Source organism: Sorex fumeus, unplaced genomic scaffold (genome assembly GCF_029834395.1).
Source record: "Sorex fumeus unplaced genomic scaffold, SorFum_2.1 ptg000041l, whole genome shotgun sequence".
Lineage (NCBI taxonomy): Eukaryota > Metazoa > Chordata > Mammalia > Eulipotyphla > Soricidae > Sorex > Sorex fumeus.
The window spans coordinates 631,589-649,093 of record NW_026606098.1 but is presented as its reverse complement, the minus strand read 5'-3'; the positions used below and the strand labels follow the sequence as shown (position 1 = coordinate 649,093).

At 54.9% G+C, this 17,505-nt stretch overlaps 1 protein-coding gene across 1 annotated transcript in view; it reads right to left on the bottom strand.

Moving 5' to 3' along the window:
* Positions 1-17,505, bottom strand: part of DOP1B (DOP1 leucine zipper like protein B) — an 82,348-nt gene that overhangs the window by 28,027 nt on the left and 36,816 nt on the right. The window contains exons 10-19 of the mRNA XM_056119525.1: positions 16,855-16,975; positions 15,487-15,606; positions 12,921-13,026; positions 12,102-12,287; positions 9,246-9,900; positions 7,753-8,024; positions 5,496-5,648; positions 4,879-4,979; positions 3,495-3,685; positions 22-1,597 (exon numbers count right to left, since the gene is read on the bottom strand). Of these exons, the coding sequence (XP_055975500.1) occupies positions 22-1,597; positions 3,495-3,685; positions 4,879-4,979; positions 5,496-5,648; positions 7,753-8,024; positions 9,246-9,900; positions 12,102-12,287; positions 12,921-13,026; positions 15,487-15,606; positions 16,855-16,975 (3,481 nt within the window). The remainder of the gene's footprint in view (positions 1-21; positions 1,598-3,494; positions 3,686-4,878; positions 4,980-5,495; positions 5,649-7,752; positions 8,025-9,245; positions 9,901-12,101; positions 12,288-12,920; positions 13,027-15,486; positions 15,607-16,854; positions 16,976-17,505) is intronic.

Below are 17,505 nucleotides of genomic sequence, written 5' to 3'. Positions count from 1 at the left end.
GCAGGGCTGGCTTCCCCGTACCTGACGGGCAGCTTCACAGACTCACTCTCATACTGCTTGACCAGCTCGTCCAAGTTTTTGCAGATCTGGACAACGAAGGGAGTCACGGTCCAGCCCAGCGACTTCCCAAAGTAGGGCAAGGACTGTGTGACCAGGCTCACCCAGGCCGGGTGCATGCCGTAGCCGTAAGCCGGCTGCAGCCCGCGCACCACGGCCGCCACCAGCAGCCCCTGCGAGGTGAGCGGGTGCGGCTGCACGTAGCTCCTGGCGCCGATGGCCTGCTGGAAGCTCACGGCCCGCCGCCACTCCCGGGCCAGCTCGGGCTGCCGCTCGGCCTCCTCGCGGGCCCGGCCCAGGTGATGCTCCAGGACGATGAGCACCTGCAGGAGCTTCAGCAGCTCGATCTGCAGTGGGTGCTCGCTCCAGACCTGCTCCTGGCCCAGGTTGATGAGGCGCTCCTCCAGGAGGCCGTCGTCCCGCCCAGGGGCGGGGGACGCGCCCGTGGCCAGCCCGTGGCGCCGCTGGCTGGTGTGCATGGACGCCGAGAGCGAGAGCAGCACGAACTCCTGCAGCTGGCACCGCTGCAGCAGCCCGTGGATGAAGTCGGCGCCCGCACCCTCGGCCACCTTGGCCACGGACACCAGTTGCGTCACGAGGCGGATGAGGACCTCCACGCTCTTGACCTGCACGTCGCGGTTGCCCAGGACGTCGCGGTGCGTCACCTTCAGGTAGCAGGGGTAGTAGCTGCGCAGGAAGCTGAGGCACAGGTAGGTGAGCAGCTCGATGAGCAGCGCGTGGGGGCAGGCCGGGGGGCTCTGGGGCGGCAGCTTCCCGTAGAAGCTCTGGCCCACCAGGGCCTCCTGGTGGCGCGCCAGGAGGTTGGAGATGAGGTTGAGGTGCGCAGTGGAGCTGGTGTCCATGCTGGTGGCCGACACGGCCTCCACGAACTCCCGGGGGTTGGTCTTGAGCACGGCCTCCAGCACGGAGAAGGCATAGAGGACGCGCCGGGAGTCGTAGGGCTGCAGGTAGAGCAGGATGTGCTTGAACAGGGCCTCCAGGCCCTCGCGCGGGTCCTGCGCGGGTCGAGCCAGCCGCCCCGGTGGGGAGGCCAGCGCCTGCAGCTCCACCTCGGCCTCCTCGTCACTGGACAGCGACTCCGAGGCCTGGGTCTTGTCCGAGTCCACGCGGTGCAGGCTCACGCAGCTGTCCCCCGGGGGTGGCGGCGGCGGCGGCCGGATGACAACCGGGGCGCAGCAGCTCTCCTCAGCGCTCAGCTCGGGCGGCTCGTGGGACGGGGAGGAGAAGGAGGACGTGTTCTCGCTGTCCGTGTGGCTGGAGCAGGTGTCGGCCGACTCTGTGTGCTCGCTGCTGTCGGCCGGCTCCATGCAGCCGGGCAGGTCGTCCTCGCTGGGCGTGCGGCCTGGCAGCAGGCACCTGGCCGGCTCTTTCTCCACCTCGGCCCAGATGGCCTCGCGGTCCACCGTGGTGAGCTGGCTCAGAGGCATGCTCTCGTCCACGCCGCTGTCCGGAAGCTCGGGCGCACCACTCGCCTCTCGGAAAGATGTTTTCTTCCGGTGGAGCCAGCGCTGCAAGTCTTCTGAAAGAGAAAGAAACAAAGGGGGGGGGGGGAGAAGAGAGAAGAGAGAAGAGAGGAGAAGGAGGAGAGGAGAGGAGAGGAGAGGAGAGGAGAGGAGAGGAGAGGAGAGGAGAGGCGGACGGGGGGGGGGAGAGGAGGACGGGGGGAGAGGGGGAGAGAAAGAGAAGAGATAGAGAGGAGGGAGGAGAGAGAAAGAGTGAGGGAGAGAGGAAGGGGGAGAGAGAGGAGAGAGAGAGAACATCAGGGCTCTGAGGAGTGAGTTATAAGGATGAACTCTGTCTTGGAACCATGGGCCAGTGTCCAGAAAGCTAAAGCCTGTGGGCCGGGCCATAGGGCAGCGGGCATGACGCTTGCCTCACACATGGTCGACCCAGGTTTCGAGCCCCAGCCAGGAATGATCCCTGAGCAAAGAGCCGGGAGTGTGAGCCCTAGCAGCGCTGGGACCACCCCTGACATCCAAGAGCAAAAGAGACTGCAGCCTGGGGGCTGGAGCGATAGCACAGCATGTAGGACGTTTGCCTTGCATGCGGCCAGTGGGGGTTCGATTCCCAGCATCCCATCTGGTCCTGAGCACTGCCAGGAGGAATTCCTGAGTGCAGAGCCAGCAGCAGTAACCCCTGAGCATCGCTAGGTGTGACCCAAAAAGAAAAAAAAAGCAAAAGAAACTGCAGCCTGTCCATGGAACTCCATTCACGAACAAGAGCAGCCAGGGAGCAAACAGTGAGGTTCTGAGCATGTCCCCAGCTTGGGGGTCAAGGGGACGTTTCAGCGGGCACCCTTTCGGCTCAGAGAACCCGCTGCCCACAATGCTGCAGAGCACGTTTCCTAAAAGTAAACTCTAGAGAGGGAACACTGGGTTTTTCTTTCTGTCTTCAAAACCTACCTACCTCTCACAGCGTGCCTGAATTGCCCACTCCAGGGCCTTTTTACTTCTACCAAGGCCACCTTGAGGGGAACTCGGGGGCCACTGGGGACATGCCTCGCAGCACTGGGGAATCAAACCAGAGAACACAAACACTAGGCTAGTGCTCCGCCCCCATCTCTGACCCCAAGGATCATTTACTGTCGTTGGAACATGAGCACAGAATTTCCTTTTTGCATTCAGGTTTGGGGGTCATACCCAGGGAGGTTGGGGGTTGCATCCAGCATGGGGCCAGAGGCCCCTCTCAGCAGTGCTCAGGGGGCAAGGATTTAACTCAGGTTCCTCACAGAGCCTGGGCTTCAGTCCTCTGAGCTGTTTCCTCAAACTCCGAATTTGCCTTTATTAGCAAGAAAAAAGAAAACCCGATTTTATTAGTGAATAAAACATATCACTTTGCCGAGCATTTCCAAGTTCTGATTTGTTGATTCTTTTCTTTTTCTCTTGGTGGTGGTGGTGGTGTGTGGGAAAACTGGGGCACACCTCACAGGACTTGGGGATCACTCCTGGTTCTGTGCTCAGGGATTACTCCCAGCAGGGCTCAGGGAACTATATGGGGGTGCCAGGGACTGAACTCGGTTGGCCTCGTGCAAGGCCAGGGTCCCGCCTGCTGTACTGTCCCTCGGGACCTCCTTTTACTTGATTCTCTCTCTCTTTTGGCTTTTTGGGTCACACCCGGCAATGCTCAGGGGTTACTCCTGGCTCTGTACTCAGGAATCACTCCTGGTGGTGCTTGGGGGACCATATGGGATGTCAAGGATCGAACTCCGGTCAGCTGTATGCAAGGCAAACAACCTACCTGCTGTGCTATCACTCCAGCCCCTTGATTATTAACTGGACAAATCCCTAAAGGTTTCCAGAGCCTGTCACCATGTGAGTCCCATGGAAGCAGCATGCTAACTGCATGCTAACTTGCAGGCCAGCCTGCCCGTGCCCCCTGACCCCCCTGCAACCCAGACCCCTCCGGGTTGTGCTCACCCGCCCCGTCCTCCTGCTTGAAACAGCGAATAGAGGTCCTCTGGGTTTTGGGCTGCAGCAGAAGCAGCAGCACGGGCTCGAGGATGCGCGCCACGTCCCCAAGGGACAGAGCCCGCACCAGCCAGCCCTGAGCTGCTGCGCCGATGGCACCATCCGTACAGGTCAGGCTGTCCAGCACCACGAACAGGGACCTGCGGTGGCAAGCAGGTCGAGTCAGCGAGGGGGAGGCCCACCCGGGCACCTCTCTGAAGCCCACTGTTTGGAGGTGAGCTGGCAGGACAAAGAGCTTCCGTCCTGGTTCCAAGCGACAGTTGACAGGGTGGGGAGAGGGGGCAGTTCCAAAATCCAGGTGGCTCAACCTCACCTCAAGTAGGCTAAACAGACTGTCCAGGGGAGCCCCACGCATAGAATCAACGGGACAACCAAGGGAACACTCCTGCCTCAGGAGAGTTGCTCATGTGCGCAACTTTCGGGACATGTCTGGCAAATGTGTGTGTGTGTTGGACAGGCTGGAGCACTACTGCCAGCTCTATGTTGCTGTGGGGTGTGAGGGGTGCTCCCAGTGGGGGTCACCACTCATGCTTGGGATCAAATTCAGTTCTCCTGCATGCAAAGGCATGCACTCAGCTTTGAGATCTCTCTCTCTCTCTCTCTCTCTCTCTCTCTCTCTCTCTGTCCCTGAGGTTTTGTCCTTTGTCTTTTTAAAAAACAACAGAATAAGGACCCTCCAGGACAGTTAGATTGGGTACGTGCTTGTCTTGAATGTGGCTGACCCGGGTTTGATCCCTGATATCCCATGCAGTCCCTGGAGCATGGCCAGGAATCAGCCCTGAGCATTGTGGGATATGGCCCCAAAAGGGGGGGGAAAAAAGTAAAAACAAACAAAAGCAAAGCAACAGAATAGAAATGTACCCTTTACAAAACTTCACCTTCTTATAAGTTGTCTGTTTTGGGGCAACACCTGGCAGGACTCAGGGATTATCCCCGGTGGAGTTTGGGTGCCAGGGATAGAACTGGGGGCAGCCATGTGCAAGACAAGTGCCTTAAACCCACCCCTCCCCCAATCCTTTCCTCTCTCTCCGGCCCCTCTGTACAGGTCTTTACAACGACAAGCTTAGCATGGAGTTGGCGATGTTAGCAGTACAGACACACACCAGCGCGGCCCCCACCAGAGCCCCTCCACCCCCCACCCCCATGGGAGCGCAGGGAAGCAGGAGAGTTGGTGCTCACTGCTCTCCTCCCTCTAGCTCAGTCACAAGCAGTCACGGGCACCCACATGGCCCTGGGGGACCCCAGGAGTCATTTGCTGGCCATCACGGTTTTTTTGGTCAACTCTCCCCACCTCAGTCCAGCCCCCCAGGTGAAATCAACCCCGAGGTGTCACCTGTCGAAGGAGCGGTTGCGGGACGTGACTCGGCAGCCCTGGATCTCTCTCGTCAGGTGCCAGATGACCGAGAACCGAAACAGCGCCTCCAGTCTGGTCCCCTGGTGGAGGAGAGGGCAGTGAGAGTCTCCCTAAGGTGTGTGCAGGGGCCATGCAGCTGGGTAGGGGCCACTTTCTCTTTCTGCTCAAGTCATGCTGACCCTTGCAGGAAAGTGTCTCTTCCATTTGGGGCCCCCAGGGTGACAATACAAGAGAGTGTGGCACTGTGTAATGTTGGCTTGGCTGCCCTGGAGGGGAGACCAGGGTGCCACGAGACGATGCACTCTCAGTGAGGCCCAAGTTCCAGGGACTCCGGGAGGCATGCGGGAACTCGGGGACCCTGCAGACAAGGTTTGTGGGAGTCGGGGCAGGCTTTCCTGGGCGTGTTAATACAGACAAAAGCACACCTGCGGGAAGGCTGAGAAAAATGGAGTAAGGTTCTGGAGACTTCCGGCCCCGAAACTGCAGGGCTGAGATCCTTGGCCACTGAAGGAAGGGATGTCTGCCCCAGGCCCTGAGGTGCGGGAGGCCAGGCACTGGGCCGTGGCAGCATGGAGCTAGCGGGGGCTGAGCCTCACCTTGTCGGGGTCCAGCAGGGCATGGCAGATGATGTCCTCACAGATGCTGGCCGTTGGCGCCAGGCAGTGCAGCCGGTAGAAGAGCTCCACGCATGTCACATGATGCTCCCGGGTCTCCTTGTTCAGCTGGTTCCACAACACGCGGGCCACTCTCTGGGGACAGGGAGGGGGAGCATGGGGCATCCGCACTGTCCCCCCCAGGGCCACTCCTCAGAGAACTGGCTTCTACCAACACTCAGGTGAGAAGCCTCCAGCAAAGACCAATGTGAAAAACAGCCCGGCAAAGAGGCACCCAGGCTGCTCAGACAAGAGGCCACAGATGGAGGAAGGTCAAGGCCCAGAACATTCCCAGCCACAACACAGAGACCTTGGAAGCTGGGTCCATGAACGCAGTGAGTTGAGGCACGGGCCAGCTTGTCCAAAAACAGGAGCGAGACAGCTGGAGAGAAGGATTCGGTGCCAGCATGGGCTCAACAAACTTTCCCACAGAGACCATTGTTTCCATTTTAAAAAATTATTTTAATTTTGTTTGGGGCCATGTTGGTGACATTCAGGGGTTAATCCTAACTCTGCATTCAGGGATCACTCCTGGCAGTACTCAGGGACCAAATGGGTGGTGGGGATCAAACCCAGGTCAGCCGCGTGCTAGGCAAGTGTCCTCCCCATGGTACTATTGCTCTGGCCCCTATTTTCTTTTTTCATTTTTGATGCTGCTGTGGTGCTTGGGGGGCACAAAGTCTCCCACTGGCAGAGCTCAGGGCCAGGGGATGGAACCAGGACTTGCGCTCCAGCGTAAGAGCTGCGTCTCTGGCCGCAGGGGCATAGATGGAACTGGACGAGACGCTGCCTGGCAGTTAATCACCTTGTCCTGAGCTCAGAACTGTAACAGACACAGACACGATTAGCTACTAGGAGAACCAAGGCCGAGGGGGATGAGGCCGAGTGATGGGAAGGGGCCAGAGGAGGGCTGCGGAAGAGGGTCAGAGAGACAGGAGTGTGGGCCTCCCAGGTGAGACCCTGTGACACCCACCGCCTTCCACTCCTGCCCTCTAGCTATTGTGGACACGCAGGGACTTGATAAGAACCTCTGTCCCTTTTCACGCGCAAGCTGTGCCAGTGCTGGGCCTCCTTCAATGAATGCGTCCAAACACACATTCACTCTCAACAGTTTTCCTTCCTCCTGGGAGGTGGCGCAAAGGGATCGCATGCGTGCTCCATGGGTGGGAGGCCCAGGGTCAACCCCCACGCCACCTGGTCACCTGAGCTGGGAGTAGCCCCCAAGCACCACTGGCTGTGGCCTCGGAAACAAATACAATTTTTCTTCCCAATAAAGGGACGATCACCCCTGGCCGGATCACCGGCAGCGACCTTCCTCCAAGTGTACAAAAGTAGGAAGTTTTCCTTGGGACAAGATTCCCCTGAAAGCCTCTCGTTGGTGGGTGTGGGAGATGCTGCAAGCCCCTGGTCACGTGCTCTGAGCGGGCGTGATCCTGGCAGCTCTGCTCCTGGCCCTGTGTGTGCTGTGGCCGGGAGGGGTGTGAGCCGCATGGCCAGAACATACACAGCCCGACAGTCACCGGTGTGCGCTCCTGAGCAGGCACCGCAACTAGAGGACCCCACGCCTCAACCGAGCATGTAGGAACTCATGTCACTTCAATCTCAACAGGGGATGGGCAGGCAGAGGCCAGGGCAAGCTTGATGCCTAGGAACTGGAACACACTCCTTTCACTTGGGGGGGGGTGAGGAGGGGGGCACATCTGGTATCTGGTGGTGCTAGGGAACATGCAGTGCCAGGGAATTGAACCCAGGCATCCTGCATGCATGGTGAGTGCTCAGATAACTGGGCCTCTTCCTTAGAGGACATGGTCACTTTGTGTACTGAGAGTAATTTCACATCCTTACACAGGGAATCCAGTCAAATCTCAAACCGAACAAGATGACTGCATGGGCTTATTTTGCGGTCACACCCCACGGTGCTCAGGGGCTACTCCTGGCTCGAAGTGGCAGGGTCAGCACCTGGGCCTTCTACCTGCAAAGCACATGCTCCAGCCCACTGAGGTTTCTCTCCAGTCTCGATTATTCTATGTACTGAGCACTAGCAATAGGACCACAATCTGTGCTGGGACCTGGCACAGACACACAGATACACAGACAGACACCCTGGGTATGAGCAGCCCTCTCGACGAAGGCTCTCGCCACAGCTTCAGAGACAGCTTCACAGGGCTGGCTGCGGAGAGAGGCCCCGCTTTTCCTGTACCTGATAGAAATCTGTCTTCTCGGCAATGATCCTCAGGATCCCGGGAGCAATGGGGGGAACTGTCACCATCTGCAGCTTGCCGAAGAACGGGTTGTGTCCCGAGCTCTTGTACCGCTGCATCTTGTCTTCGATGACGAGAGCGAGGGACTGGGAGTGGTTGATCACCTCCAGCAGTGTGGAGATGGCGACGTTCTGAAGGTAGCAGTCACTCACGCAGCAGCAGATGGTCATCAGGGACCGCAGCCACAGGGGAAAGGCTGCATCACTGGCTCCTAAAAGGAAGCCCGCCACAGGCGGTGGGCACACACAGGCCATGTGAGGACATACCCTGGAGGGTTGGTGCCAAGACACCTTTGAGCCTCCGAGTGGTGAGACAGCAAATGAGACTGAGTCTGCTTTCGTGGGGCTCACCCATACTCCACAGGTGTAAATCTCAGGGCTCTGAGATCCTTTTTTCTATCTCCCTTTTAATTTTGGCTTAGCCACAATGGGCTGTGGTTGGAGAACCATGGAGTGCCAGGGTCAAACTGCCGCCCTGGGCAGCGGGCACCAAGATGTTGCCTGGTGTGGGGGTACACGGTACTGTCCCTTTCCCCCCCACCCCTATTTTTGTTAAGTTCTAACCCCCTCCGACCTCATGAGGTGGGGATATTGCTTAGAAAGCCTTTGTAGATGGAACGGGTGGCACAGAGACCACAATACAAAAACATAATGAGTGTTCGTTGTTGTGAAGCAAAGCAGTTTTTAAATGAATAAAACTGACTTAACTGTGAGGGTGGACTAAAAAAGAGAAAAGTAACATTCAAGAAAACATGGACTTGGGGCTGGAGCGATAGCACAGTGAGTAGGACATTTGCCTTGCGTGCGGCCGACCTGGGTTCGATTCCCAGCATCCCATATGGTCCCCTGAGCACCGCCAGGGATAATTCCTAAGTGCAGAGCCAGGAGTAACCCCTGTGCACTGCCCGGTGTGACCCAAAAAGAAAGAAAGAAAAAAAAAAAAGAAAACACAGGTTTCCCCAGAGTGGGGAAAAAAGGCAGAGAGCTACGTGTTCAAGTGAGAAGACGGGCTCTAGAGAGTCAGCCCCAGATATCTTTCTACAGGGGTGGGGTCGGCCTGGCAGTGGGGGTAGAGGCTGAACTGTGGGGACCACACACTGCCCCGGGGCGCGCCGCCACAGCCGTCGTTCCAGCACACAGCGCTGCGCATCTCGGACAGCGGGATCGGGACACAGGAGGAGACCCCGGCCAGGGTGAGTTCCCGGCTGAGAGCAGCAGGGAGGAAGGAAGTGGGGGACGCGCCTCATCCCTAGAGGACTTGGGTCTTCACGCGTCAGCTCCGTGCACAGGGCGCCGCGGACCCCAAGCGGAGCCGACCCGGCCCTGGAAGTCACTTCCGCATGCGACGGAAGTCGACGTCCACCCCGCCCCCGGAAGTGGCCCTTAACCCGGAAGCCGTCTCCCGCCCAGCGCCACGGGAGGCGGCCGCTCACCGGGAAGCTGGAAGAGTGAGTCGTAGAGGCTCTCGGTCTCGTCCTCGGACAGGTAGACGGGGAAGGTGGCGCACTCCAGCAGCAGGTGGCAGGCGGCGGCGAAGGCCTCCCTGCAGCCCTCCCGGGAACCGCGCAGCGCCGCAGCCGCCTGCTCCACGGCCCACTCGCCCTCCTTCCGGCTCGGGCTGTCTGGAGGCCGCGGCGACCCCGCGCTCTTGGCCTTGAACGGAGACCCGCGGACGGCGAACAGGTCCGAGAGCATCTGCTTGAACTGGGGCACGGTGAGGGGCCTGGCGTCCCAGGAGTTCTTCCTGCCGCCGTCACCCTCCGCCCGCGAGCCCGCGGTCTCTTCCGATGCACTCTCCTCGGCCGCCGTCGTGAGTGGCACCCCAAAAATGTTCTTGTGGGCGAAGTTGGCGATCAGCTCCTGGATGCAGAGAAACGTCCTCTGCATGGTCCCCCCCTTCTTCCACACGTCGTCTTTCTCAGGAGAAACCCGGGGGACCCTTAGGTGCTCAGAGAGCTCCGGGGAGGACGCGCTGAGCCCGATCCCGCTGTCCTCGGACTTCAGCGGAGGGAAGGCGGCGTCTTCGTCCCCAGAGACCAGCGCCTTGATTTCTAACACGATCTCGCTGTTGTCACCTTTTACTGGACTCTGCAAAACACAGCAGGACTGTATCAGGCATCTTTGAAGATCCCCGGACTCAAGGATCAGTGAAATTGGGTAGAACGTGAAGGTGTACTTTTGGTTTTTCAAATGCAAGCTTCTGGACACCAAAAGAATCCCTGCATGGAAATGTGTAATAAAATGAAGACAACCTCTCAGGAGGAAGGAGAGTACTGGTGTGTATAGAGGACCTCTGGGGAGGCTGGCTTTAAGGGCACTTTGTGATATTTATTTAAAGCCTTCAGGGTCCCCCAAAAAAATATTTGACAGATTTTACAATATGAACAAGGTAAGAGACTGAGAGTAAAATAAAGATATGAAATAATAGGATGCAGAAGAATTGTTTTATAATTTGTGGCTTTTCCTGTGGATCAACACATCGATCTTGAATGATTTAATCTCTTTTCTTATACTGTTAATGATAATACATGAAAATTCAAACGTCCGCATTTAACTCTGTGCTCTTGAGGGGAGGATGAATAGGTATGGGCCTGGAGGAATGGCTTGGTGACTTCCAGGGCCTTGCTTTCTAGCACACGTCACAAGTTCAATTCCCGATATCACCACTCACACCACATGAGATCCTGCATGCAAAGCAGTTTCTGGCATCACTGCAGCCAAGTGTTTTTAAACACCACAAAAGAGTACAACCCCCTGCAAGCACCACAACTCGAATCTGTCAGTGACCCTGACAAACACACGGATGAACACTACAGTGGACCCCAGTGAACCCTAAAGCCAAAATGTGCAAATGAAGAGGACAGACCCTGGTACGCATGTGTGAGCATCACACTGAAGGTGCAATTGTCGGTGGCCACTGCCGCAACCTGATGTTCAGCACACCCCCGCCCCTGGCCTGTGAGCATTGCCACTGGACAAAAGGTGTGAGGACCACAACCTGGCCTGTGTGTGATTCCCCCTTCTTGCCCCCCCCCCCCCAATCTTCTCAACCGTATGAATAGCAACAAAGGAAAGGGGAAAGAATGAAAAGAGGATATTAAGGCTGGAGCAACAGTGTATGAGGGGCATCTGCCTTGCCCTCCTGAGTACAGAGCCCGGAGTCTCCCCTGAGCACCACCGAGTATGGAGGATGACTTGGCAGCATCCCTCTTAATGTTAAAAGAACATGCACCTCGCCTTTCATTTTCATTTTATTATTTATTTGGGCCACATCAGCTGTGCTCACTGGCTCTGTGCTCAGAAATTGCACCTGGTGGGGTGCAAAGGTCCATATTCAGTGCTGGGGTTCGAATCCAGGTCAGCTGAGTGCACGGTAAGCACCTTACCCTGAACCCCCATATCTCTCCCACTTTAAAAAGAAATGGGATTGATTACAACCTATTTCTAGTGGTTTATCTTTCCGAAACTCTTACAGCCACGAATAAACTGTGTGAGGATGCAGATTCCAGCACTGTTTCTAACAGCAAAACCAAAATAACCCAGGGGAAGAGAGTACAGGGTAGACCTCAAGCAGAAATTGAAAGTATGTACACTTACAACTGGAAGATGTCCCCAAACTACTGTTTGGATGAAAACCAAGCCAATCAAAGACAACCCTGTACGTCAAGAATTGAATTGTGTCCCCAATCTGAATGCCGAGTGCTGGGAAGGAATGCAGCCTTCACTGGGAATAGGTTCTTTGTAGGCAGGAAGTCGGGATAAAGCCTGGGTGTGGGCCTGCATCCAGCAAGTTTCCTTATGAAGAGTAATCTGGACACAAGGGGTCACAGAGAGAGGACACGGCATGAAGGCAGAGAGCTGGGGAATATGTCTTCAGGCCTGAGAATGCCAAAGATGGCCAGCTGGTCTCTAGACTTGCCTCCCTGTGCTGAAGGAACCAGCTCTGCTGACACTTTGCTCTGTGATCAGCTCCAGGGACTTCCAGACCGTACAACCTGAAGTTTCATCTGGTACTGTGTCTTGGAGCCCAAGTGAACCATCTCCTTCACACACCTCACAGCAGTCTGAGGTAGGAGCCGCCTCTCACCACTTTTCCTCACAGGTTGGGGCAGAAACCCACCCCTGCGCTAAGAAGTCTCTTATAATGTGCCCGAGGATTTGAGAAGAGTGTTTGAGACATCCTCTACAACCTCGGGGTTCATTCCCTTTACCACCCTTCTCATGTTTCTCTGTCAGAAAAGGCCCTGCTCCCTTCTGCTCCTTGCAGTTCCTCCCCAACTGGCACGCACCGAGCTCGCAGACTCCGCATCCAGGTAGGAGGGCGGCATCTGCACTTTGCTGAGCACCTTGAAACATGTCTTCAAGGCATGTGTGAGCTCAGGCAAACTCAAAGCCTCCATCTCGTCAGCCAGGGGCTGTACCAGGCAGCCAAGCACCTGTGGAAGGTACTGCGTTTGCACCTCGGAATAAAGTTCCTGTGAAGGAGAAACACGGTCAGCAAATGTGTTCTAGAGACTAACAATGCACCACAAAATGGCATCTTAGGAGATTCTGTCTTTTCAGAGCATAACTTTCCTTATCAGTGGCCACAGAAGTGAACCAAAGGGCTGGGGTACAGGCTCTGGTACCATAGGGTTCCCTGATCACCACCAGGAGTGACCCCTGAGCACGAACCTGGGAATAGTCCTCAAATACCATCCGGCAGTGGCCACAACCCACCCCCAGTTCATTTCTGAATGGGGAAAAAGTATTTCTATTTGATCTGCCCAGGTCCACAAGGCTGCATAACTTTCCTCAGAAAAAGAATGGCCATGGTTCCTTTTGTACTGAGGAAATTGTGTCCTTGCAGAGTATCAGCTCGCAGCATCACCTGAACTAGGGGATATATTTTTGCTCTGCATAATTAGAGTGCAGAGGTCACCCCTGTTCGTTATCTGCTTTAGGAAACTGCAGCTGAGCTCACTTAGCACAGACTCAGAAGTTAAGAACCCTTTTTAGACACACACAGGAGTTTCATGCCCTGCTGAGGGGTCACGTAAAGCTCCTTTGGGGCGGGTGAGGCTGACGCACAAAGGCGGCAGGCGTTGGCGAGCATTTGAGCACCTTACCAGGGGGATGACGTCTAGGAGGAATACCAGCAGCGTGCAGAGCTCCGACACGCTCGGGGGCGGGCTGATGGTCCCCCCACCAGCATCGTCACTCTGCTTTGGGGGTCTACAGAAGGCACAGGAAAGAAAAGGTATCAGTTCTTTTCTTCCCCCAGTGTCCAGGATTGATGTCAGGGCTTTACAATTGCTAGGTGTGTCCCTGCTCCATGAAAGCAATCCTTTCTCAGTCTCAGCTTTTCGTAGGATTTTCACTAAAGCTACTTCTGTCACAAAGGTAATGGAAAGACAGCACCTGGGGGTTCTATGATTGGAAGCCTTGGGCAGCCCGGAAATCCCTAACAGTGAGAACTGTCTTCGGTCTCCTGGTTTCACAGTGGATTTGCTCTGATTTAAGTGTCACCCATTCAGTTAGGGTGGGGGTGTGCCCGCCTGGGCATGAACAGGCAGCAGATCTGGACTGTGCTAGCAACAACACCAGGCCCCTCACCCTAAACTACAGGAATGTTCCCCTGGGAAGGAGCCCGGCTGCATGAGGAGGGCTGCTCGTCGCCCAGTTGGTCACAAGGACAGCGGGATGACAGCTGCGAGCTCATTGCACTTGTGTTGCGGATAATTCCTCAGCTCCATGGAGAGGTCACACCAGGCAGGCCCAGTGCCCTCAGCAGCTGCTGCAGCAGCTGGGTCTGTTCGTCAGAAGAGCCACACCCGGTGGTGCCTGGGGTACCTGGGCCACTCCTGGCAGTGCTCTGCCTGGGGGTCAGGTCGGGGGGCCTGACAGTGCTGGGGGCCGGGGGCCCCCAGGGGTACTTCTGCGATGGAGAGACAAGCAGTGGTAGGGTAAACTCTGGGTGGCTACATGCCAGGCACGACTTCTACTGTTTGAGCTCTCTCCCACCCCACACACTAATGTGGGCATTTGGATAAACAGGTAAGCTCCGATCTTCCTGTTGTTTTTCAAAGCAGAGTAACTTTAGAGGCCCGAAAGAGCAGAGCAGGCAGGACTCTTGCCGTGAATGCAGATGATCCAAGTTTGATCCCTACCACCCCATAAGGCCCGCTGGGCACCACCAGGTGTAAATTCACTGTCAGTTACCGCTGAGTTATCAGCTTAGCTAGAGAACGATGGGAAAACCGCTTAGATTACACCCCCGTGGTTCACCGTCTAAGTTCCAACCTAAAGAAACCCAGGCCGAGGGAGAGAGAGGACAAGAGCAGTCACCACTGCACAAGAGAGAAAACGTGCCAAGCGGGGTATTCGCCAGTGGATCCACAGCCTGTCAGCGGAAGGGCCAGCGCTACCAGATTTTGGGACAAAGGTGGCTCCCAGCCCTTGCGCCCCTCCCCCACAGCACGCTGTGCAAGAACAGCTTGCTCCCGCTCCTGTCCAACTTGGACAGGAGCCACCACAGCATTTGGAGCCCCAGCACACTTGCTCTAAAGGCACGGAGAACGTCACCACCGGGACGGACATGGATTTCAGGACAGTGACTAATGCTGGAAGGAGAGGAGGAAAACATGCCAGGAATGGGGTGGGGGTCAGCTGTCTGGCAGGAACACTTGATCCCTTCAAATAAAGATGTGGGGGGGAAAAATGGCCAAATGTCATCTGTCATCTGTGTGTCTGGTGACATTCGGAATGTTTCCGAGCTCAAGAGGACCTGGTAAGTCTGAAATAGAACCAAGTGGACCAGAATACACTCTGAACTCCATACTGGCAGGGCGCACGGCTGCCCCGGATCCAGTTACAGTCGATGTACCGAGCACTGGCGCCAGGGGAGGGAGGACGGCGGAGCAGGTGGCAGGGAGAAGCCGGGCATTCCTGGGGCTCAAGTCTCTAGTCTGCTGCGGTGACACCCAAGGCACTTTGTGTCTCTGGGCACCAGCTCTCCTGGGAGAGAAGCGCCCTATCTCTCTTGGGGGTGTCTTGAAGAGTGAATGACATGCTTGTATGGCGTCCACAGCAGAGACTGGCCAGTGGCAAACAGCCCCAAGTCTGTTAAGACTCCAAGTTACAGGATGAAGAGGGAGAGCATGGAGCACGCCAAGGGAGTGGCAAGAATGACACATGCAGGATGGGAGCCTGGGGAGATGTCACTGTCCCCGGGGGAAAGCATGAAGGGCCGCTTGGCAAAGGCGGGTTTCTAGCTTCCTTCGGCAGTTATCCGGCCAGTGACCCACTCATTTCCTTTCGAGGGGACCGAGGAAGACTGCTGATTCAAAGACACTCTAGTCTCCAAACTGCAGGACAAATCTGCTTTAAATAGATTTGGGCTGAGAGGGCCGTGGGAAGTACGTGGACTTGGGCAACATCAGAAGAAAATGCACTAAGCATTCCACAGTCCAGTTTTAATAAAGAAGCTTTGGGTGCCGGCCAGCGGCAGAGACAGTGACAAACTTGTTAGTGGCAGTGTCCTTGATCTTGTTTGCCTCTGTAAGGGAATTCATTCCAATCCTGTACACAGTAGGGACCACCCCGTTCCATCCAGCTCTGTGTAATCTACAGCTACAGACCATGAAACCCTCTAATCCTTCCCAAATAGCCCACAATCCACACCTAGATACTTACCTAAAGCAGTCTTCAAAACACCGCATCATATAATCCCAGAGGAAGTCAGTGCTGAGTGAGGTGATCAGCAAATTCACTGTTTTCACAATCTCAGAGGCATTTCTATTTTCTTTTATCGTGCTGTGAAGATAGGGAGATATGGGTCTAAAAAGTTGTGGTTTTTGTTTGTTTTGTGATGCTTAGGAGTTACTCCTTGCTCTGCACTCAGGAATCACTCCTGGTGGGGCTTGGGGGATTATGGGGTGCCAGGGATAGAACCCAGGTTGGTTGCATGCAAAGCAAGTACCTTTCTGCTGTGCTATCTCTCTGGCTCCATGAAAAGTTGTCATATTTTTACCATTTACAACTTCTAAAGAGGTGAAAAAGCTGTTTTTTTTTTATATAGGAAAGAATCTAAGATATTCTGTATATTGAATATATTAAATACTGTATTATATTCATTACTATTTACAATACATTATAAATTTTTTGGTATGTTTCATTCTGAGAAGTATACGTGCTCTACTGGAAAAAAATAACAGAATAAAGAATCTGATGACAAAAATAATTTTGGCTCAATATTTTGAGGAAGTAATCTTTCCATGTTTGAGGGCTACAACTGAGGCAGTGCTTGGACCATGTGTGGTGTCAGGGATCAAACCTTGGTCGGCCATGTGCAAGGCAAGTGCCCTACTAGCTGTGCTATCTCTCCTCGTTTTAGTCCAATTGTAGACAGTCTACTGGTAGAATGACATGGTACACTCAGGATGAAAATTAAGCTGAAATTCAAATGTGTTATCTTTGATAAAGGAAGTTTATTCTATAATACCCCCTCCCCCACCCGAAGCATCACTGAAGTGATTCCTGAGCTCAGAGACAAAAGCAAGCCCTGAGCACTGTGGGTGTGGCACCCTCTAAAACAAAATGACAACAAAGAAGAAAGGCAACTAGATAGAGTCTAACATCTTTAAGGTAAAGATAAGCATTTATATAAGTATGCCTTGAAAGTCTGGAAAGGCAACTAGACAGTCTAACTTCTTTAAGTAAAGATAGACATTTACATATATATGCCATGAAAGTCTGAAAAGAAATGAAAGGTGGTTGCATATGAGGGTATTTTTCTTCTTTTTCTTCTTGATTTTCTTGGTGCAACCCACAATGAACTTGTGTCACTGCTTCATGAAACGAGGTTTATCCCTTCCCAGACCGGGACAGGAAGAGATCAAATTCCAGTTAAATGTGCCCATGGCAAGGTCCATCACCTGGCCTATGGCTGTTAGCCAGAGTGAGTGCTCTGGTTCCAGCAGTCTCCACCATTCTCCAGTGAAGAGCGGGAAGACAGAACCACCCCAGGCCGGAGGAAGCCTAAAGGTGGAGGCCAAGCCCTACCTTATAAGCGAATTTCCACTCTGCGTGTAGCTCAGCCTCAGGTCCGAACCGAGTGCATCACTGCAGTAAGAATAAAAGGCCCGGATGACTTCGAGAAACAAATGCTCAACCACTTGAGGCCCTGCAAAGAAACGGTGAAGAGTTGGAACAAGATGAGCTTGCTAACATTTCCGAACCAACCAAGCCCTGCCCTCCGCAGCCCAGCAAATTCAGCAAGCACGGCTTTAGCACCTGCGGAGCGACACTGGCCTGAATCTGGGGACACCAACCATGAAGGTGGCCTGGGGTGGCAGAGCGCTGCCTCTGACTTCGGGTGAGGGGGACAGGCAGACCCAAGGGCCCCTTAGTAATTAACCTTTCGGAAGGGGCTCAGGCACCAGCACTGAACTAGCCCCAAGGTATGAAGACCACATCCTTGAGATGCAAGTGAGAAGCTCTAAGCAGGAAAGGGGAAGCTTTGAGAAAATCAAAGTTATGATAAGATGAAGAAAACCCCCAAGAACTCAAGGCTCTGCTTGACAATGCCCAGGAAACACAATTACCCAGGCGGGGCAGTTTGGGAAAATTCCGGCTTATTAAACCTGCATTAGAGAGGCCGTGGGGCATGCTCTCCATCCCGGAGGTTCACATGCATCTCAACCCAAGATAAGT